A 24,172-nucleotide genomic window follows, 5' to 3' on the forward strand; every position below is an offset into this window, starting at 1 on the left:
GGTGGCTAGGTTGGTTGCATCGGCGGTGGTCATGAGCACAACTCCTGGCTTCAGACCGCTGGCCTGTCCCAAGAAATGCAATCCTCAGTCCAGGACCTCCAATTTGATGGGAATGGATTCTCTGCAGAGCAGATGGACACGAGGCTGCATGGATTGAAGGACACTCAGGCCACCCTTTGCTCACTGGGTATGTATACGCCGCAGTCTGCAAGGAAACAATTCCAGCTGCCCCTGCTGCCAAGGCCTTGGCAGCCTTGACAGAGGTCTCAAGGAGACGGGATAGAGACACAAGCTTTAGTCGTCGCCATCCTTACTCCTCCCACTCACCCACACAGCCCATCAAAGCATCCAGGGGCCATAAGCACTCGTTTTCAGGGTGTGCTTGATGCCCCGTCATCTCCCCAGATCTACCTGTTTCTTTCCTCAACACTGTCCATCCCCACCATTCGGCCTGGTTGCAGGTCACCTTGGACTGCTGGGTACTAAAGATAGTATCTCGAGGCTATACCCTGAAATTCTTGGCCGCACATCCCTCCCGCCCCACCTCTTCCCCGTCCTTCTTCAGGGACACTGGTACGCCACCCTCAACTTGAAGGACCCTTATTTCCATATTTCACGGTCACAGATGCTTCCTCCCTTTCATGATGAGCGGACACCATGTCCAGTTTAAGGCGGTGCCATTTGGCTCTCATAGGCCTCGATGATTGATTGGCTCATCAAGGACAGATCTTCAGAACAAGTGTAGAGGACTCTTGATCTGGTGCACGTCACCTGCTGTCCCCTGGGCCTGTTGATAAATGACAAAAAATCTACCTTAAGGCCCGAGCAACAGACAGAATTAATTGGAGTGGTTCTCAACTGCACATGGGCCAGAGCCTTCCTTCCAGAGGCATGTTTTCATACCCTGTTGGACCTGATTTCCCGTGCGGAAAAATCAACTGCTCAGCATAGCTCGCACCTGCCTGTGGTTGTTGGGCCACATGGTTGCATGTAAATACATGGTCAGTCATGCCCAGCTCTATCTCCAGCCTCTGCAGATGTGACTGGCCTTGGACAACATTCTCAAGAGACATGACCTAGACCGGGTAGTCAGGGTGCTGGATTGCATCCGGTTGTCCCTGGATTGGTGGTTGGACCCTGCGTCGGTGTTGGAGGGAGTTCCTCCAACACCTCGGCTGGGGAGCCCACCAGGGTTAGCTCAGCCTGCAGGGCTACTGGTTGCGGGACAACCTTGCCCGCCATATCGATGTCAGGGAGCTCAGAGCAGTTCATCTGTCCTGCCAGGCTTTCTTGCCCCACGAGAAGGAATGGAATGTATTAGCAGATCACCTCAGCGGGACCTTCTCATCTTGCCATGAGTGGTCACTCCATCCAGAGGCAGTCAGTACATTCTTCTAGAGGTGGGGGACTCCCCAGGTGGCCCTGTTCATGTTCAGGAAGAACAGGAAGTGCCATGTGTTTTGTTTGATCCAGGAGTTTGACAGGGGGCTCCCTGTCAGATGCATTTCTCATCCCATGATCGGGGGTTCAGATGTATGCCTTCCTGTCAGTGCCGTTGATTCGCAGAGTCCTTGTGAAGATCAAACAGGACAGGGTGAAGGTTATCCTAATAGCCCCCGCATGGCCTTGCCAGCACTGGTTCGGCACACTGCTGGACCTTTCAGTAGCTGCCCCACTGTGGCTGCCCCTCCAGTTGGATCTGCTGTACCAGAACCACAGCAGCCTTCTGCACCCAAACCTAGCGGTGCTACACTTGACAGCATGGCCACTGCATGGCTAAATGCAGACAAACAGGAATGCTTGGCCCAGGTGCAGCAGGTCTTGTTGGGTAGCAGGAAACCCTCCACCAGAGTGATTTTTCTGGCCAAGTAGAAAAGGTTCATGTGCTGGACGTCGAACAAAATATGGGGACCCAGCAGGCCTCACTGCAGGAGATCCTGGATTATCTTCTGCACCTCAAACTCCAAGGCTTGTGCCTGTCATCGATCAGGGTCCACTTGACCGCTATTTCGGCTTTCCACCCTCCATTCCAAGGCAGGTTGGTATTCGCTCACAATATGATGGCCCGTTTTTTGAAAGGTCTGGAGTTTCTCTATCTACACGTCTGAGATCCTGTCCCTCCTTGGGACTGGAATTTCGTGCTGTCGAGGCTCATGAAGCCTCCCTTTTGAGCCTCTGGCTCCCTGCTGTCTCCTGCTTCTCTCCTAGAAGGTTTTGTTCCTGGTTGTGATAACGTTGGCCCGCAGGGTGTCCAAGATCAGGGCACTTACTTCAGAACTGCCATATACAGTATTCTAAAAGGAGAAGGTCCAGCTGTGACTGCTCCTGGCATTTCTGCCCAAGGTAGTTTCCAAGTTTCATGCTGACCAGGACATATATACTTACCTGTCTTCTTTCCAACACGTCATACATAGAGGAAGAATGCAGGCTACATGCCCTGGACATCAGGAGGGTTCTGGCCTTCTACCTAGAAAGGACAAAGCTGTTCCATAACCCTGATTCATCCCCAGAGCTGGTCCACTCTGTGCACTGAGGTAGGGGTTCTTTGGGAAGAAATAGTGTGTGATCACATAAATAAAAACTGTATTTTAACTCATAATCACAAGGGGGCAATTTAAGTTTGCACAGGCATTTCCTAACTTTTGAGTATTTGACTTTGCAACCTAAATGTTCTTTCAAATGTAGTTTTTTAAATGTAATTCTTTATAGATTGTATAATACATGAATGTGATATTTTAATTCTCAGGGAAGGCAAATAATACAGCTTGTTTGAAAAAATCAAACAAGTAATGAGACATTCTGCACACCATGCAATCATACCAAACTTAGGAACCCTGCATGATATAAGCAAACTGAAAATAACAGAAATGCCATCATGTGGCATCATATTGATAGCCATATGATAAATCATCAGGGTTGGAACCTTCAGATTTGACATGCAGATCTGTGTTACTAGATACCACAGAATATGCTGTGAGGAGAAAGTCTGGGATACACACCTTAACACACTTAAAAGCGCCTTCAATAAACAAGGACACTCCACCAAAGGAGCAGATCACTTCTACCTCTTGCTCCTTGCCCCAGATACATTCTCCTTGCCTACCCAGTCCCAGTCTCCACTTCTCAAGTTTCTCATTCCAGTCCCAGTCTCTCTAACCAGCCAGTCCCAGTTCCCATCCCCCGACTCTGAGTCCTAGCTTCCTCTCTCAACCAGTCCCAGCTTCCCTTCCCTACCTCAGCTCCCAGGACCAGTCTCCTCTTCCTTCCTCCTCATTCTTACTCTAGTCTTCATGCCCAACCAGTCCCAGTCTCTCCCCTCCAGTCCCAGTCTCACCAGACTCCTTGTCCTAATCTACACCTTTTCCACCTCCCCTCCGGTCCAGCTTTTGTTGCCTCTATATTTGAATCTGATAGCTTCCTATACCTTTCTGCCTGGGTTACAGCAGGGTAGTCATTGAGAGCATAGGACAGCCACAATTCCTGCTTTCAGTTCCAGTGCCAAGGCCCTACTTGGGAACAGCCATTGCCCTGGTAACCCTGGTCTGGAATGAGCACACCCTGTTGCTTTCTAGGGATGGTGAATGCACAAGAAGCTGTGAGGGGATGGAGGATGCTCAATCATTGTGTGGGGATGGTTCATGCACAGTGTGGTCAGCTTTAGATGCAATGAGAAGTCTGAGCATGCTCAGTGAGGATGGAATCTTCTTTGAGTTTAGAAGCTAAAAATCTCAGAAGTCTCTATTCAGCATGCATGAACTGCAATTTTTCAAAGGCTTATAATTTGGGTAGATTTGCACAGGGCTAGCAAAAGTCACATCCGTGACACAAAGGCCACTGCCCTGCCAAATTTCAAGTCCCTGCTCAAAAGTGTGAAAGTTCTAGAACTTTGCAAAGAATGGATTTTTTCCTTGCCTCTTTCTTGGAAATGATTGAACCATTTTGGATTACATTTTCCAAAAAAATTCAACCTGAGACAGACACCTGGCCTGGAAAAGTTTCAGCCTGAATGGTTGAAGTTTTGCAAAATTAAAAACAATTAAACGGGATCTTATAATGGGAAATGTCAGGCAACCTTAATAAGCGTCATTTCCAACCTCACCTATAATATCTATACCATGTGCTTATTTTAAAATTTTCCAATTATTACTGTAATTTTTGTTTGTATTGCAAGGTTTTTTTGTATCCTCAAGATTTTGGCTAATTTCTACCTTGTCTTGTATGCTCTAGAGGAGAGGAAAAGGTGCAGACATCTCTCCCTCCCTACCCTCTGAAATCCCCTGTGTCCCAGCACTCCTGTACAGGAACCAGGTACAGTGGTGCTCTGTTGAGACGGTATAGCAGGGAGTGTTACTATTGCGCAGGTGATGGTCCCTAGCCCTGAAGTGGCTTGAGGAGTATAACCACTTACTAGTAAACACTGCTACATTTTGGATGAGTTGCCATTATAACACCACTTCCCACACATACCCCATGCTCAGTTTGAGTACAAAGAATCAGAATGTAGCCCTTTGGTTTCCTAACCAACTTTCTCCATTGTTCAAGATAAGAATATAGTACCATAATAATCTGCAATTAAGATTGCAAAGAATTTTTCAGGCAAAACAATCCATGGAAAAAACCCAGCACCTTAACTGGTAGTCAGATGACTTCTGATACCAATAACTTTGTAACTGCTAAATATTTTATAAATATTCTGGAAGATTTATGTCAGTAAAAGATGATAAATCCATTCATCCTCAAGAATCCATCTAATAAGTGATTAGCCTCTAGGAAGTGATGTTCCACCTTTTCTGCCTTTCTAGTCAGCATCCAAATATATGAATCAAAGAACATGAAAATCTGTTTAAACCTTTCAAATAATAATTTACAAATTTACCAAATATATTCTGCACTATTAGTTGTTCATAAGATTTATTATGGAAACAATAGAATGTTCTCAGCCAATCATAGTTTTAGGAAGTCTAAAAAGTAAGGCTCTTACTAAGAATACTAACCCTTTTTAAGATTACAGGTGTCTGATCATGTCATTCATTTTCCATACCAGCATTTGAATGGTTATTCACTTTTTATGACTGAGAAAATATGTATTTGCACATACAAATTGAGTAACAGTCAGTTGTGCCCATACATATTTACTTAGTTTGAATCAACACGACCAGTTTGCACTTGCAAAATATAAAATTTTTTGTTTTCTTTTATAGGTCCAATGGTGTGTATACATTTTGTCTCCCTCCTTAGAAATGTTGGCCCTGTACTTCTGTCCTCAAATAATTAATCCTCGTTTAAACCTGCCCTCAAATAATAATCTGTCTAGCTCATGTTATTAATGTGCTGTCACTGAAAAGTCCAAGCAAATAACAGTGCAAATGGTTTTAAACACCCATGAAGCAAGGGAAAATTGTGGATTTTTTTTCCCTTTTTTTGCTTAATGGCTTGTATCTTTTATCTTGTCACATAGCAGGAATAACATTCAGTAGCATAGAACTGCATTAAAGGACTTTTGCAATTACCAGACTCTTCAACTTATCTTTGGCATTTAACGAACCTCAGAAGCTGTTTATTGCTTCGTATACTTTGCCATTGTGAATATTAGCCTTTAATTAACTGGAAGTGATCAATTACACTCTGATCTCAGTCTTTCTAACTACAATATTGCAGCAAAGTATTTTTCTCAAATTGTAAAAGGGAGGGTTTTTTGTTAAAAAAGTAATGGAAAACTTTCATAATGCCTTTGTTACTAGGTATAACAAAGGAATCCATAACATGTAGGGGCAACTCACAGAAGTGACTTTTAGTAAAAGTAAAGCATTTTGTTTATTTTTTAATATTTAGAGATTATGCGGTATTGTTTAGTTTACTCCAGTGTCCCAGTCACAACATTGGTCCCCACGTAAATGTTGAGAACTCATATACATGGAAGGTTCTGAGAAAGATAATTTGAACATTTATCTTTTAGACAAATAGGGACATACTGTATGCATTTATGAGACACTGGGTTGCTTTAAATAAACAGAACTAAATCTTCCATCAGCACTATATAAATAAGTAATCCTATTAGACCTGGTTGAAAAAATGCCAATTTTTGGTAGGAAATTTTGAAAAGAATTAAGTTTCCAACAAAAATGTTGTGGTTTTTAAGTCGTCATCTTCTCGTTTTATCAATTTCTTATCAACAGCTTCCCCTTGATGGTGCTCCTCTGTACTTTAGGCAGAGGAGCCTGAACAGCATCATTGTGACATCAGGGGAAACTCCACCAAACATCACTCTCTCCCTCCAGTAACCCTACCCTAACCTTAAATCCTAATTTTACTGCTTTTCTTGACCATCTCTCCCCTTGGCAGACCCATTTGGATTCTGCACCAAAGGATTCTGCACCAAATGAGCACTGTTTATATGAACGAAAACAGTTTTGACTGGACAAAAGTAAATGATCTTGTCCATGCCAGAGATAGCATGAGGGGAGTTACTGTGCAAAGTTCCATTCCTAGTCAACTAATGTAGCTCCTGATCTGAAGCAATCCTGGCTATTCCAGTCCAGACCCTTGTACCCCCCCAACTCTGTAAAAACACCACAGTCCTCCATTTGCTGAGACCTCACTTTGCTCAGCTAATAAAACCTATCCCACAAGAAGAAAAAATATTAGGCAAAGGATATTTGCCTGACCCTGTCTTCTTTCAGAAGAATCCCCTATAAAGGAAGAATCATGGAAGTGGGAAAGTTAGGCCTTATCTACACAAGGGAATTTGATTGGCATAGCTATTTCAGAATAACTGTTCAAGTATAATTGAGCTATTTTGGAATAACTCTCCTGGAAGGACATTATTCTGGAATAAAATTGCCTATTTGTTTATTTATGTATATTATCACAGTGCCTTGGATCCCTAGTCATGGACCAGGACCCCATTGTGCTAGGCACTATACAAATACAGAACAAAAAGATGGTCCTGCCCCAATGTGCTTATAATCTAAATATCAGCTGAAACATCAGACACATACAGACATGTATTTCGGGGGAGTACAAGGAAACAATCAGACAATATTGGTCATCATGATAAATAGTGGTAGCAGCACACCCATGGCTTAATGGTTGTCAAGTTTATTGTAAGGCATCGAGGAAAAAAAGTTTTAAGGAGGAATTTGAAGACGGTAATAAGGTAGCTTTGTGGATACTTATGGAGAGCTCCTCTCAAGTGAAGGGCATCATGGGAGAAAGCGCAAAAGTGCTTGTCTGAAAATGTAACAAGTGGATGAGGAAGACTGGCATCATTGGCTAATTCTAGGCAGTGGTTAACATCTCGATAGTGAATGACAGATGATAGGCAGGGTGGGGATAGACCATGAAGCTCCTTGAATGTGAAGAAAAGTAGCTTAAGTTTGGCATGATAGACAGGGAGGAGCCAGTGGAAGGATGCAAAGAGAGGGCTAATATGGTCAAAGCGATGGGTTAGGCAGCATTCTGAATGAATATGTGCAGGCCAGAGATTGATTTGTCAAGGCCAGGGAAAAGGTTGTTGGAATAATCAAGATACTGAAAGCATGGATGACAGTTTTAGGTGTGTGGGTGGATAGAAAAGACCATAATATATAAATGTTGAAAAAAATCTTCAATACTTAGACGTAACACAGATATCAGGAGTGAGAGACAGGTCTGAATTAAGGTGATACCTGGGGTAACAGGCCTGAGAGACGGTCAGAACAGTGTTAAGAGCCGGTTGGAAATTTTTCAACAAACTGTTTTTTTGTTGTCAAAACTGAAACTTTTCACTGAAGCATATTGGTTTCAACAGCAAAGTATCTCAAGTCCAGGATTTGAAAGAAAGACAGACACCCACCACCCATCTCAAAATAGCCAATATCCTAGTTGTTAAGGCATTCAACTTTGATGTGGGAGAGCAGGGACATGAACATAATTCTTCCACATCCCGGCTGAGTACCCTAGACACCAGTTTATTCTAAAAAAAGAAAAGGAGTACTTGTGGCACCTTAGAGACTAACAAATTTATTAGAGCATAAGCTTTCGTGAGCTACAGCTCACTTCATCGGATGCATTTGATGCATTTGAAAAAACAGAGGAGAGATTTATATACACACACAGAGAACATGAAACAATGGGTTTATCATACACACTGTAAGGAGAGTGATCACTTAAGATAAGCCATCACCAGCAGCGGGGGGGGGAAGGAGGAAAACCTTTCATGGTGACAAGCAAGGTAGGCTAATTCCAGCAGTTAACTAGAATATTTGAGGAACAGTGGGGGGTGGGGTGGGGGGGAGATATACCATGGGGAAATAGTTTTACTTTGTGTAATGACTCATCCATTCCCAGTCTCTATTCAAGCCTAAGTTAATTGTATCCAGTTTGCAAATTAATTTCAATTCAGCAGTCTCTCGTTGGAGTATGTTTTTGAAGCTTTTTTGTTGAAGGATAGCCACTCTTAGGTCTGTAATCGAGTGACCAGAGAGATTGAAGTGTTCTCCAACTGGTTTTTGAATGTTATAATTCTTGACGTCTGATTTGTGTCCATTCATTCTTTTATGTAGAGACTATCCAGTTTGGCCAATGTACATGGCAGAGGGGCATTGCTGGCACATGATGGCATATATCACATTGGTAGATGCGCAGGTGAAGGAGCCTCTGATAGTGTGGCTGATGTGATTAGGCCCTATGATGGTATCCCCTGAATAGATATGTGGACAGAGTTGGCAACGGGCTTTGTTGCAAGGATAGGTTCCTGGGTTAGTGGTTCTGTTGTGTGGTGTGTGGTTGCTGGTGAGTATTTGCTTCAGATTGGGGGGCTGTCTGTAAGCAAGGACTGGCCTGTCTCCCAAGATCTGTGAGAGTGATGGGTCGTCCTTCAGGATAGGTTGTAGATCCTTGATGATGCGTTGGAGAGGTTTTAGTTGGGGGCTGAAGGTGATGGCTAGTGGCGTTCTGTTGTTTTCTTTGTTGGGCCTGTCCTGTAGTAGGTGACTTCTGGGTACTCTTCTGGCTCTGTCAATCTGTTTCTTCACTTCAGCAGGTGGGTATTGTAGTTGTAGGAATGCATGATAGAGATCTTGTAGGTGTTTGTCTCTGTCTGAGGGGTTGGAGCAAATGCGGTTATATCGTAGAGCTTGGCTGTAGACAATGGATCATGTGGTATGATCTGGATGAAAGCTAGAGGCATGTAGGTAGGAATAGCGGTCAGTAGGTTTCCGATATAGGGTGGTGTTTATGTGACCATCGCTTATTAGCACCGTAGTGTCCAGGAAGTGGATCTCTTGTGTGGACTGGTCCAGGCTGAGGTTGATGGTGGGATGGCAATTGTTGAAATCATGGTGGAATTCCTCAAGAGCTTCTTTTCCGTGGCTCCAGATGATGAAGATGTCATCAATGTAGCTCAAATAGAGTAGGGGCATTAGGGGACGAGAGCTGAGGAAGCGTTGTTCTAAGTCAGCCATAAAAATGTTGGCATACTGTGGGGCCATGCGGGTACCCATCGCAGTGCCGCTGATTTGAAGGTATACATTGTCCCCAAATGTGAAATAGTTATGGGTGAGGACAAAGTCACAAAGTTCAGCCACCAGGTTAGCCGTGACAGTATCGGGGATACTGTTCCTGACGGCTTGTAGTCCATCTTTGTGTGTAATGTTGGTGTAGAGGGCTTCTACATCCATAGTGGCTAGGATGGTGTTTTTAGGAAGATCACCAATGGACTGTAGTTTCCTCAGGAAGTCAGTGGTGTCTCGAAGATAGCTGGGAGTGCTGGTAACGAAGGGCCTGAGGAGGGAATCTACATAGCCAGACAATCCTGCTGTCAGGGTGCCAATGCCTGAGATGATGGGGCGTCCAGGATTTCCAGGTTTATGGATCTTGGGTAGCAGATAGAATACCCCAGGTCAGGGTTCTAGGGGTGTGTCTGTGCGGATTTGTTCTTGTGCTTTTTCAGGGAGTTTCTTGAGCAAATGCTGTAGTTTCTTTTGGTAACTCTCAGTGGGATCAGAGGGTAATGGCTTGTAGAAAGTGGTGTTGGAGAGCTGCCTAGTAGCCTCTTGTTCATACTCCGACCTATTCATGATGACGACAGCACCTCCTTTGTCAGCCTTTTTGATTATGATGTCAGAGTTGTTTCTGAGGCTGTGGATGGCACTGTGTTCTGCATGGCTGAGGTTATGGGGTAAGCGATGCTGCTTTTCCACAATTTCAGCTCGTGCACGTTGGCGGAAGCACTCTATGTAGAAATCCAGGCTGCTGTTTCGACCTTCAGGAGGAGTCCACCCAGAATCCTTCTTTTTGTAGTGTTGGCAGGAAGGTCTCTGTGGGTTAATATGTTGGTCAGAGGTGTGTTGGAAATATTCCTTGAGTCTGAGACATCGAAAATAGGATTCTAGGTCACCACAGAACTGTATCATGTTCGTGGGGGTGGAGGGGCAAAAGGAGAGGCCCCGAGATAGGACAGATTCTTCTGCTGGGCTAAGTGTATAGTTGGATAGATTAACAATATTGCTGGGTGGGTTACGGGAACCATTGTTGTGGCCCCTTGTGGCATATAGTAGTGTACATATGCCATGTACATTGGCCAAACTGGACAGTCTCTACGTAAAAGAATGAATGGACACAAATCAGATGTCAAGAATTATAACATTCAAAAACCAGTTGGAGAACACTTTAATCCCTCTGGTCACTCGATTACAGACCTAAGAGTGGCTATCCTTCAACAAAAAAGCTTCAAAAACAGACTCCAACGAGAGACTGCTGAATTGGAATTAATTTGCAAACTGGATACAATTAACTTAGGCTTGAATAGAGACTGGGAATGGATGAGTCATTACACAAAGTAAAACTATTTCCCCATGGTATTTCTCCCCCCAACCCCACCCCCCACTGTTCCTCTGATATTCTTGTTAACTGCTGGAATTAGCCTACCTTGCTTGTCACCATGAAAGGTTTTCCTCCTTTCCCTCCCCCCCCCCCCCGCTGCTGGTGATGGCTTATCTTAAGTGATCACTCTCCTTACAGTGTGTATGATAAACCCATTGTTTCATGTTCTCTGGGTGTGTATATAAATCTCTCCTCTGTTTTTTCCACCAAATGCATCCGATGAAGTGAGCTGTAGCTCACGAAAGCTTATGCTCTAATAAATTTGTTAGTCTCTAAGATGCCACAAGTACTCCTTTTCTTTTTGCGAATACAGACTAACACGGCTGCTACTCTGAAACCAGTTTATTCTAGTGTGTGTCTTTCCCTCTAGTGTGTGTCTTTCTCTCTCTCTCTCTCTCTCTGTTTTTTCCCAAAATTTTGAAAAGTCTTGCTTTTGTTCTGATATGGAATGAAATTCTGAAACTTCATAATCTGTGAAATGGAATTCTTATTTTCTGGCCAGCCCTAGTGATATTGCTCACAGTGATTGAGAAAGGTGATAGTTGGGAGGATTTGAAGGGGGGAATTATGAGCTTAGATGTAACCATATTGTGCTTGAGCTGACAGCTAGACATCCATGATGTGATGTCAGAGAGACGAGATGAGATTTTAATTTGGAGAGAAGGAGACAGATCTGAAATACAGAGGCAGATTTGTGATTCATCAGCACAGAGATGGTACTTGAATTTGTGTTTACAGATGAGATTACCCAGAGATAAGGAATGGAGGAAGAAGAGAAGGGACCAAGGACAGACCCTATGGATTCCCCCACATAAAGTTGAGGTGGGATGAGGAGGATCCGCTAAGGATATGCTGAAGGAATGACTACAGAGATAAGAGCAGAATCACTAGGAGAAGAACCAGGATAGAACAGAGTCACAGAAGCCAATAGAGGACAAGACTTAAAGAAGAGCATGGTTGACTGTGTCAGTGATCATAAGGGTCCCTTTTGGCCTTGGAATCTATGAATATAAGACACATCAAGAAAGATGAGTATGTAGTGTTGATTATGAGCTTTGGATAGGAAGACATCATTACAGATTTTGGCAAGAGCTGTTTCTATGGAGTGCCAGGGAGAGACGCCAGATTGGAGAAGGTCTAGGATAGACCTGGAGGAGACTAACTCCAGTCAGTGATTGCAGACAGTGTGTTGACTAAGTTTAGAGATGAAAGAGAGAAGGGAAATGGTGTGGCAGTTGGAGAGGCAAATGGGATCAAGGGTACATTTTTTGTTTTTGTTTTTAAATGGGAGAGACCAAAGCTTTGTACTGTGAGGGGAAAGCACCAGAGGTAGTGAGAGGTTAAAGAGATGAGTAAGAGGGAGGGGATGAGAGTGGACAAGAGGGAGATCAGGAAAGAGGATGGGGTGGAGTCACGGAGGCAAGTGATGAGGTTAGAGGAAGAGAGCAGACAAGAAACTTCTGCATCTGTGATAAGAGAAGGAGAAGAGGTGTAGGAGGGGACAGGAAGGCAAGCCAAGGGGAAGGAGAAGATCATGTTGTATTATGCTAATTTTCTCTTGGAGGAAATTGGCAAGATCCTATACAGAGAGAAGTGGAGGCAGTAGGAGAAGAGATACAGAAAGAGAAGGGAAGGAAGGAAGGGGGTATCGGTGTGATTTTAGGAAAGATGGCACAAGAGAGGCAGAGGTGGTGGTGGGGAGGCATGTGCTAGGTGCAAATGGTGGGGGCAGGGCCAGCTCTACAGTTTTTGCTACCCCAAGCAGTGGAAAAAAACTGCTGCTGTGGACGGCAAAAGGAAGAAGCTGCCACTGATTTGCCGCGGTGGCAGGTGGAACAGAGAAACTGCTGCCCCTTTCTAACTGCCGCCCCAAGCACTGCTTGGAACGCTGGTGCCTGAAGCTGGCCCCGAGGGGGTGGTGAGAGAATCAGGGTTAGGACAAATGTCACCAGATATATAGAGGAGGATGTGGGACCTACATTTGTGCTGGTGGAATAAGGCAGGAGATCAGTGTGAAGAGGGGAAGAGGAGTAAGTAGAGATAGTGGAGATTGTAGAGGGATAAGACAAGATGGAGCCACTGAGGGTAGGGGACGGGAGGGGAGGGGGAGGAGGAGGAAGATGGATACTATGATACAGAAGATGCATGTGCTGAGGAGCCATGGGTGACCGTCAGATGAACAAAATTACAAAAGAAAAAACAAAACAAAAAAACAAGCACAAGTCCCTGCTTTCTGGGAAATGTCTTCTATTATAGGAGGAGCCCTCTCACTCACCACTGTGGCAATCATTGTCCCTGTTAGTGGCAAGGGATCAGGGCCAGGCTAAGATGTACTAATATCAGCTACTCCCGGTCCAGCACTTCATCTCTACTGACAGGGAAGTGCCCCCTGTAATAAGCAGGGCCCCCAACTTGCAGTCCCCATTGGTGATGAGGGATTGGAGACATAAACTCATTTTTTATTCCAGAATAAAGCATCACAATGGGGAGCTATTCTGGAACTACTTATTCCATAATAGTTATACTGGTCCATTTTCCCATGGAAACAAGGCCTTATTTCCAGGCGAGATTCTTGTTTTACACCAGTGTTAATGCATTGACTTTAGTGAATTTGCTTATAGAAGGCACAGAGTGTTTTTTTTGCAGAAGTCAATACTGATGGGGTCACATTAACTTTAACTAGACATTGTGAAGAAATTTCTGCACATTATGAGGAGGATACTATTGTGTTTGGTGGCCTAATCCAGCTCCACCCCTTCCTCTTGGACACATCTCCTAAAGCCCATATTGCCAAAAACATACTGTTTGTACATTCAGGGCTGCTTAGAAACCTTTCCCTCTTAAACATCTACGTACTACTGCAGCCAGTATTTGGGTGTATCTCACCCCTCTCCCATGCCAAAAAGCAAAGCGGAAGTGATTTGTGTCTTACTTTCATATTAAAGCAAATAGAAAGATGCTTCCCAAGGAGACATGTTCTTCTAGATGCTGATTAAAATAGTTTACACTTATGTATTGTGTTATATTTTAACTGCTTTACAAACCAGAAGTAATTAAACCTCCTAAAACATGTCAGGTATTGTAAAACTTGTGAGCATGTAGTATTATTTCTATTTTAAAAGTGTGAAAACTGATGCAGAGTTTAAAATGAAAAGACAATTTTTCATGGGCTGATCCAAAAAACAGACAATGCAAATTAGTACCTACAGGGCAATGCAAATAAAATTCTAAATCTTCATTTAAGAGTAATACTCCTTTCCTTTAATGTCTATTAAAAACCCTAACAGGACACTTAAATTGAAAGAAGTATAATATGGGAAGAGTGAAATCAGTGCCATCTGCTATCTTACCAACCCCTTTTAAACCACTAACATTTCTAAACAAATTTCAGCATTATTATTTTAAAAATGCAGTTGCATTATGGTTTGTTTGTTTGTTTGTTTGTATGTGTTTTTTAGGTAAGAGGACCCCCAGTTGCAGGAGCATTTAAAGAAAGACCAACAAAGCCTACAGCATTTCGCAAGTTTTATGAGCGAGGAGACTTCCCAATTGCCCTTGAGCATGATTCGAGAGGAAATAAAATAGCCTGGAAGGTAAGTCAGGGCACAGCTGTAACAGCCAGCTGCATTTATTGAAGTGACATATCTCATTGCCAAACAAAGTTGGTTTATAAGTAAATATACTGGAGTAATTTCTTAGCAAATGGAAGATGGTGGAGGAGCTGTTTGAGAAAGGCCCCCTGAGTCAGCCATATACCTTGGCTAACAATTAAATTATATGTTGCAAAAAGGAAGATGACAGAGTTGCTTTGTCTGAGAGTATTGTCTCCTGCCCAATTCGTCTCTATTTCTATGAGGACCTGGCAACCCAGCCTATTTCAGGCAGTCCATCAAATGATAGAAGTAGCTGGATACAGTGAACAGCAGCCATTTATCTCCCCCAGATTTCACCTTCCTGCAGGACACTTCCAAATGGAAGCTTTAATTACCTAAATGGATAGGTCAAGATTGCCTGCTCCCTGGAAATGCAGAGCAGAATACAAATGAAGGCAAATTCTCATTCCACGGCTGTACTCTCAGTATGCAGCATATGTCAGGCAGCGTAATCGCTGTCATACGTGCCCCTGTTAGAGGCTGACCTCCACTGCAGAAACCATTACGACTCCGACATTTCTCTGACAAAAGGTTAATTGGCTTCAAAATAAATGTATTGCCTAATGACTCCATTCTAATGCATCTGTGTTTCTCTCTAAAAGGCTCAGTGATGTTATTTGTAAAACTTGCCAATCTTCTAAGTAACTAGAGCAGGCTTTTAAATTTAATTTGAAAAATGAATGCTGATCTTTAACCTGCTCCTGCTATTTAATTATTTTTGTTATCAAAGAATTACTTAACTTTTTGTGTTATTTATTGGGCTAGAATAAGATTTTTCTGGAAACAGAATAATTGTTACACAGGGTGAGTGTGATGTACATGAGGAAAAATATATCAGATCTGTAGAATTTGAATTGTTCATGTCAAACATGATCCTAATTTAAAAATATAGCTCTGTTAATTCAGTAAATGGAAGGGGGATTTCACAATACAGGGTTTGATCCTCCTCTCACTGACATCAATGGGAGCAGGATTAGGATTATAGCGTGGAAGTGAAAGTATGCAGTTTAATTACTGGTTATTCAGATATAGCTTTTTACTTACCAGGCTATAAGTTGTTGTGAAGGCAAAGACTATAACAGCGTTCAAAAAAGAACTAGATAAGTTAATGGAGGATAGGTTCATCAATTGCTATTAGCCAGGATGGGCAGGGATGGTGTCCCTACCCCAGGGTGAAAGTAGCATTATACACTTACCGGCACAGGAGCCTGGCTCTGGACCCCCAGAAGGGGCAGGGCCTTGGGCGGTAGTGGTGGCCAGAGCCCCGGGCCCTTTTAAATTGCTGGCCCTAGGGCAGCTGCCCATTTTGCTCCCCTCACCCCGGTCGGTGGCTTAGGAAGGCAGGGGAGGGAGGAAGGGACAATGACATTTAAGCACTGCCCTGGCAGCGCTTTAATGTTGGCTACAATCGGGCCAGACCAGTGGCCACTTTTTACTGGTACACCGGCCTGGCCCATACCAGCCCACTTTCACCCCTGCCCTAGGCTCTATTTGCCAGAAGCTGGGAATGAGTGACAGGGGATGGATCACTTGATTACTTGTTCTGTTCATTCCCTCTGGGGCACCTGGCATTGGCCACTGTCTGAAAACAGGATATTGGGCTAAAAACCTTTGGTCTGACCCAGTATGGCCGTTATGTTCTTAGGGTCTTAAAAAGTGGGAAACATATGTAATAAAGTTACAGTCTGTTCCATAACTATTAAATCAATGCAGGGAAACAAGACATAGTGCTTGCAGCAAGGGGAACCTGCAGCCAACCTCTCAACCATAGCTTTTCCATGTTCTCAGTGAAAACTAGGCGATTCAAACATCCACTCTGACTGGTCCATGGATTGACTTGGACGTGCCAACTTCCAGGATTTATCTTATTCACACTAAACTCATAAAGAGGTCTAACTAGTGTTAAACTGCTCTCCAGCATTTTCTGCCACTGGGGATCAGTGTCCTGAGATATTTCAATTTCTAACCTCATAACATTAAATTGAGAGATTCCAACCACTTTTACCCCATTTTAATTGCTATTTGGCCTACATATTCCCACCACTAGAACCATCTTGCTACTAGATGCTGCTAATGACTCCTTGGCTAGTAACTAAGACCATTTGTGTACAACGAACCTTCCAGGCAAATCTTAATGTCTAGAATAAAGTTGTTCCCAATGTCTGAAAGGTGGATTGTGTTTGAATGGAATGGCCCTAGATAATCATAGGCTATGTTCAATGTGCCACGGTGCCGCAAACATCATCCAGGAAAGGCTTTCTCATTTCTCATAGTTCACAATGGCTCCCTCTCCCTCCAACCTCTGCAGTAACATGTTGGACCATTATACAGTAATATGGTCAGCAAGAGGTAGGACTGCAATGTCATCCAGGCCCTTTCTGATATTCCTAATCCCTGTCTGATGACCATATTATACCATTGATTTCTACACAGTTTAAGCATATACTGAAAAATAGAAGATGGGCTTTTTTTGGTTCCCACCTTACCTTATGAGGGGACCAGATAGAGATCCTGGCAGTTGGGAGGATACCCACTATTGCAGGACTGTGGGCAGGATAAGGAGAGTGGTGTTCATACACGTTAATAGTTGTGGGGGTAGAGTTTGTATTTTTCTCTTTGTTTTAAGACACAGACACCTAGCTCAAATACAGACACACATCTGAATACTAATTTTCATCCATTATATTAACTTCTAAATCTGCCTAAATCATGAAAACAATGATCTAATATTTCTCACTCAAAACCTTTGTTTTCCTTTACAGTTTGCTAGAACTGCATTAATAAATGAAACTAGTTGCCTTTAATGATACAATGTTTGGAAGAGGTTTTTCTAGAAAATGCTTTATAGAAACTTCATTCTATTGCATTTATTTCCATGTATCAGCTGGTTTTACTGAAACAAGGACAAGCAGAGAAGAAATAAATGATGTCACATTTATTGTAGATATTTTAGTCTGATATTACCACATAGTATCACGGTTTTATTGTTTTTTCTTGTTCTGTTTATATGTGATGCATTCATGGTTCATTTCACTCGTTAGCTTGTCTGTTCAGTGGTGCACGAAAGCTAATGCAAGGGGAGTCTCAAAAACGTGATTTGTTCTGACAAAGGAAAACACCTCAGGATATTCTTCCTTCCCATGAAATATACAATATTTAATTTTCTAATAATTATTAAAACATGATGTAAAATGATAATAATTATGAGACGTTAAAATAGTGGAAAAAAATGTGTTGATCACTCAATTATTCCATTATAGTGGAGTTAGACTCAACATGGTGGTCTTCAGTTAGCTGAAAAAAATCTGAGACTTATATAAAAAGTAAGATCAATGATCTAACAATATGTATATAGAGGGGGTTTATTTGTCTAGTAAGCAAACACAGACCTACAAACACTTATATACATGCTTAACTTTAAGTATGTGATTAGTCCCATTTAGGGAGTTGTCTACACATAAAAGTTATTCTAGAATAAAGTAGGGTGTGAATTTAAAGCAGAATAACTATTCCATGTGTACACAAGCCCTGTGTGCAGAATTTGAGCCATAATTAGGACCTGATTTTCCTCTCATATGCACTGGTAGAGTTGTACTGGTTTGAGAACAGTATCAATGGAGGACTACAACTATCTAACATGTTTTTAAAGGTATTAAATCCTCTCTACAAAAGATACTAAGTAGTGTTTAAAACTGTGTTAATAAAACCATGTTAGCTAATATGTTTTTAAAACACCACCTTTTTTTCTAGTTTAGACAGGGCCCTGGAGGTTTGAATTAATCCCTTCCCAGGTAAAGTTCAAGTAAATGGGCTTAGTGCAGGGGAATATGCAGACGTTTAGAGGAAATAAAACCCAGGAGTAAGTGTGGATTGAATGGCCCCTCCAAGCCATCTTATTTGGAGCTAGTTTCGAGATCTGCTTTGCCTGCACTTCCAGAAGGTTTATTCTGGATGTGTAGTTTGTTGAGTTGCCTTTTACCATTTATAATTTGAAATTTCACAATGGAAAATGAAAGGAGATGTGCATTTTATGACTTTGCAGGGTTGTGACAATGTCTGATCTCTATCTGATCAACTGGAGACACAATACTATTTAGTAGATTTTTTCAATAGAGGCCAAAGAAAATTAGATTTTGCTACAACAAAGTTAACTCTTACTGTAGGTTTTTAAGTTTACCATGGAAAAGGGCATCTCCTTGGATGCTCCTGTAATATTGGGTATTGTGCTTCAAAGGCAGTCATATTAGACTTTCTTCTTTTTCTCTCCCTCCTTTCTCTTTTTTATATTATTCAGATTTTTTTCTTAAAAGGCTGTTTCCACCTGATAGGAGAAATCAGATAAATAAATAAAATGTATTTACAATCTAGGGCTAGAAAAGTGCTCTATACAAAAATTAAAAAAAAAATTGAACCAAGCTTGAAAAAATAACAAATAGACAAAGTACTAAATAACTCCTGCAACACCTTCCCCGCCCCCCACATACATTTAAGAATAAAAAGTAATACCAATCTAAACAATCTAGGTTTACAAATTATAATCACTTCCCCATCTAAAATAAGAAAACAGGAACCTCTTGGTCATAGCATATGCCTGTGTTTGTGGAAAATAGGCCTTTTCAAAGAAACTTGGTGTCTTTTATTGATGAGATTATAAATTTGGTTGATTCTTTTGCTTCAACAATTTTAGCATTTTCAAGAGAATGGAAACCAATTTCAAGGTTAGCAAACTTTTTTGTGCAGCAAAAACAGGAAGGTAGGCCTGGTCTATGTTTGCTAGGATAACTGTGTCAGCAAAAGTCATATCCCTTACCGATATAGCTATGTGAACAAAAGCCCTAGTATAGATGCAGTTTCATGGGCAAAAGTACTTTGCCAGCATGGTTTGTTTCACTGGGGAAACTGGTTTTATCTATACCAGCAAAATAACTTTTTTACTGGTTTATACGGCATCTACACTAGGAGGGTTTACTGATACAGCTATACCAGCAAAACTTTTTAAGAATAGACAAGGCTGTAGGTAAAAAGAATGACGGGTGTTTCTATTATCTTCTAGTGGGTGATAGTGTTTTGTTTTTCTTAGCTTCTATTAATCAGAAAAGGCATGTATGGCCACCTACATCGAATACTTGTATTGAATCTGGATTGTGCACACAGCCTTCCATCACAAAGTTCACTAGGCCATGGAAGCCTTTTTCTTTTTGAGGAAGGTAGAACATGGGAGGAGACTCATGTAAATGGGTATCCTATCCTTGTTTTGTTCTCACTTTCCGTTGAATCAGTGACCTCCTTGCATATAGTCACAAAAGAGATGCTGTTGTGACTGATTCAGAGCTCTTATTATTATGTTGGTATGTATCCTGGACTGGGGGAAAGTGGGGAAGTAGTTTTCTTCTTGACAGTACTTGTTTTTCTGCCAAAGGTTATCCTCTTCCCTTCAGTTGAGAGTAAAATGCCTTGAATATTTTTAAATTTGGTAATTATTTTGGATGATATTGATCAACATAAATCAGTATTTACTGACTCTGCATATACCATACTCCCAAATGTTGTTTTAAATTCATTTATGAAATGCATTTCAAAATTTAAACCACTTAAAAGTCAGTAAAAAAAAATATAGCAATGAGTTCATTTCCATAAAAAGTCTCACTGCCAGGCTAATTTGTTGTATTTTGTAAAGTCAGATTTTTGGCAACAAATAGGACATATTGACTGCAAGAGAACCTCTTTTTTGAAAATAAAATATAGATATAAATTTATTTGCTCCTTCTTTCATTTCTTCGTAAGCAGTATTTAACATTTTTGTTAATAAAAGATGCTAAAAGGGGCATACTATTAGGTTAAAAACCAGGAACAATGTCATATGGATTGAAAACTGTCTGAAAGATAATATGCAAAGAGAAGTGACAAATGGCAGTATATCAAGACTGGGCCATGTAGGTAGTGGGTACCACAGAAACTGATATTAATTCTTGTTTTATTTATCATTTTCATAAGTGATCTAGAAGAAATAAACTGTAAAATAGTGAAACTTCAAGATTATATTAAATTGGATGGATCTGCAAATACCAGTGAGCATAGAAATAACACACAGTAATCAAGAGACATTAAAAACATCAGGAGATGATATGAAAATAAGTTCTTGGAAAATTGAATACTAAATATATTTGGGGGGAAATAGTCTGCACACATATTCAGTGGAAGGAGAGGTGAAAAGCAGGTATGCTAAAAAACTCACCCAAATGTAGTAGCGATAGTGCATAGAAAATTTAAACATATGCAATTTGATATAGCAGCAAAAAAAATTCAGTTTTGGGCTAGAAACACAGCAATAGTTCCTCTTCAGTTAGGCAAATTGCTATTAAAAACTAAGAAGCCTACTGTGTCGACTTTCTGATATCAATGCAATATAGATGAATACCACTTATCCTATATGGCTGTGATGCTAGTTTGCTATTTTTCAGCTAATCAGTCTCAAAGTGCTATCATCTCTGATATGCATGTGAGTTTTTCAGAGAATTCCAAAAATTCAAACCACAGTTCCAGTCTCTTGGCTTCTTTGTCTTCAAGTTTCTGATTTTAAAAGATGCAGACAGTTTATCACATAAACTTGATTCTCCTTTAAATAAAAGTTTCTTTATACCAGTCTGACAGTATAAGGTGGATGTAAATTACATTTACACTCATTTTAAAGCCCTTTTGCACTGCCAGAGTATTGTAAAGGGGCCTTAGAATGGATAAGCATGCACCCACTGATTTCATTAGGGCCAGGATTTCACCCCGAGTGCCTATTGGCTTCTCCCTCCCTCATCCCCCAGGTTGTATAAAAAGGCTTTTCCTGCTGATATGATGATATTCAGTGGGGTCCACTTCTGGTCAGCTCAAATATAAGACATAATGTCCTGAGCTACAGCTCACTTCATCGGATGCATGAAGTGAGCTGTAGCTCACGAAAGCTTATGCTCTAATAAATTTGTTAGTCTCTAAGGTGCCACAAGTACTCCTTTTCTTTTTGCGAATACAGACTAACACGGCTGCTACTCTGAAACCTGTCATAATGTCCTGAGTCACAGAAGTCAAAATGAAGTGCTCAGCATTCCTTTTGATAATTGTAAACTAAAATATCTTACTAGCAGCTAGGAATGCTCAGTTATCTATCATTATATTTAGTATTTATATAGTTGTATTTTGTCTCCAAGCACTTTACAAACATTAACTTTCACAACAGTGGACACTTTTAGAAAATTTTGCCCTAAATAACTTGCACAGTACCAGATGGGGTCATTGAAAGAACTAGGATTCTAGGCTCTCAGAATCAGGGTTTTCAGCTGTTGGTATTATAATTTATACCAGTATTCCAGATAAAAGTGGTCTTTTCAAATCTTATTTTTAAAAATAGTCTAGTGTTCTCACTAAATATACTAAAAATAGTTTTTCAAACAGATAATCAAAGTTTTCAAAAATGTGCATAATTTAATTGGATGCTTAAAGTATTCATTAAAATTTCGACAGAAGTGGTTGTACAAACACCTACAATTTTGTGGTGACTCATCACTTGCTTAATATATGAAGAGCATTATTTTATTGTTATTATTTTATTTCATTATTTTACTCCTTTTCAGTTCTTTTTGCTTCTGGAAGGATACTTCTTTGCATGTCTTGGTGGATTTGCTATTCATGGAGTGAAAGATGGAAAACTGTATCAAAACAAAGTGTTTTCACTGACATATCTGATAATTTCATAGAGTACTATAGAATTTTAAATAATTATTTAGCTAAATATGCCTGGTTCTATTTTCTTATGAGTTTTTTTTTTAAAAACAATATTTTAAAATGGCACAGTATCCGTGAAACAGTAAATTATATAATGAATGAGAGACATCATTGCACTCTTCTTCACCACTTGTGGCTCACTTTTCTGAGGCATCCATTATCGATTCAGTTTACCATAATTCACTGTTCTTTTCCTTTCCATTTCTTTCATCTTTATAATTCAAAAATGTATAAACTGTTTCTCTTCCCTCCTCAAATAAACTAACATATTTATTAAAAATTGTGACATGCACATTTCTTAACAGCATAATTTGTTTCCTTTAAAGAATAAAGGATGTTGTCCCAGAGTTCTTTTCTTTTAATAACAGTAAGTGCTAGAATTTGAATGCCAGTCTTCAGTAGGAGTCTAAAACAGGCATTGCAAAGAAAAGTGACAGTTTACCTGATTTCTGTAATACAAAGCTGCCATATTTCAATTATTAATTCCTCTATGATTGATTAATAGTCGCAGCTTATCCTAGGATTCTAGAAAACGGTAATCTTGTGGCAGCTAATTTACTATTCCTCTTTTTTTCTCCATACACAATTAAAGCCATCCCTTTATTTGATGTAAATTGCTGTCTTTTGAAAGTGTACTGAATGAAAACCCAGCCATGTATCAGAAATAACTTTAATTTAAATGTGCTAAATGACCTCTGAAAGCTAGATGAAAGATTTTCTGCTGAATGGGCTGGTGCTCCCTGCCTGTATAATTTATGTGAGAAATTAGTGCGAATAGTTCACTTTTATGAAGCAGTGCTGCTTGTAGCAAGCCTGCAGAAACAATTTTCCCCCAAGCCTCCATCTGTTCTTCAAACCAGGGCATATGCCATCTCATCGAGCTTGAAAGTCAACTGATTTATAACTCTTGAAAAGTGCATAGATTGAAAAGAAAGGTCGACTGCTGTTATGTGACAATGGTTTGTTGGGCACTTGGATAAAGGCAATTCACATTACTATGGATCCAATGGGAAACAAGTGACGTTGTAAGCTTCAAAAGTTGGTAGATTGACAACCAGGAGGAAAACAAATTGCTCCTCCTCTTTGACTTAAACAACTACATCTCTTCAAAAAAGGGAGGGTGTTCAGAAGGTGGCGGAAGGCAACATAGCCAAGATACTTTATTATCACCGTGTTTCAGACAGAATAGTCGTTTTTTTCCCCAGCTACAAAGGTTGTCCTCTAAAAGTGTCAGAGCTCGTTGCACTTTAATCTTTAAACTGTAAGCAGAAACATCAGTCTTAAAAGCACTTGTTGCTGCTTGTCAGAAAGTTCCATTCAGTGGCACAAACAGGGCTTTGATGAATTTTCTGTATCTGCACTGAAGGTGAATCCATAGCCCTGTCCCAATTAGTAATTTAATGAATAGCTCATTCTCTGTCCCATCACTTATGATTCCCCTTCCCTTTACTCAAGGACTACAAAGAGCTAAATCTCTGTGGCAGGTGACAAATCAAATCAAATTGACAACTTGACCATAAGAAAGTCAATGTGTTTGATGTTTTCATTTATGTTGGTGAAACACTGTATCTTCTGATCTGAGGCTTGGAGACAGTGAATTCTCAAATCCATTTTCTTTTATCACACTTGTAATTTTTTTTAACCATCAACCAAAAAGCGAGAAACAGTGTTCAAATGCATAAAATATTTTAGCTATGAAAAGTAAATATAATTAGTGCAGAGAAAACTTTTTAATGTGAAAATTATGGGACAGATCTTGACTTAGAAAAGCACCAAGAGACAAAAGAAAAGCATACGTAAGCAGGGAAATGAATTGTCTTCCACACATATGAAATACTACTTTAATTTCATAGTTGGGGTCTCTTAAAGAGTTGTAAGAGAAGTCT

The 24,172-nt window shown here is 40.8% G+C and overlaps 1 protein-coding gene across 5 annotated transcripts in view; it reads left to right on the forward strand.

Moving 5' to 3' along the window:
- The window catches only part of PACRG (parkin coregulated), a 507,299-nt gene that overhangs the window by 162,746 nt on the left and 320,381 nt on the right, over positions 1 to 24,172 (forward strand). For all 5 annotated transcript variants that reach the window (XM_043511266.1, XM_043511265.1, XM_038397809.2 and 2 more), the window contains exon 3: positions 14,322 to 14,456. In XM_043511266.1, the coding sequence (XP_043367201.1) occupies positions 14,322 to 14,456 (135 nt within the window). The remainder of the gene's footprint in view (positions 1 to 14,321; positions 14,457 to 24,172) is intronic.

Source organism: Dermochelys coriacea, chromosome 3, assembly GCF_009764565.3.
Source record: "Dermochelys coriacea isolate rDerCor1 chromosome 3, rDerCor1.pri.v4, whole genome shotgun sequence".
Lineage (NCBI taxonomy): Eukaryota > Metazoa > Chordata > Testudines > Dermochelyidae > Dermochelys > Dermochelys coriacea.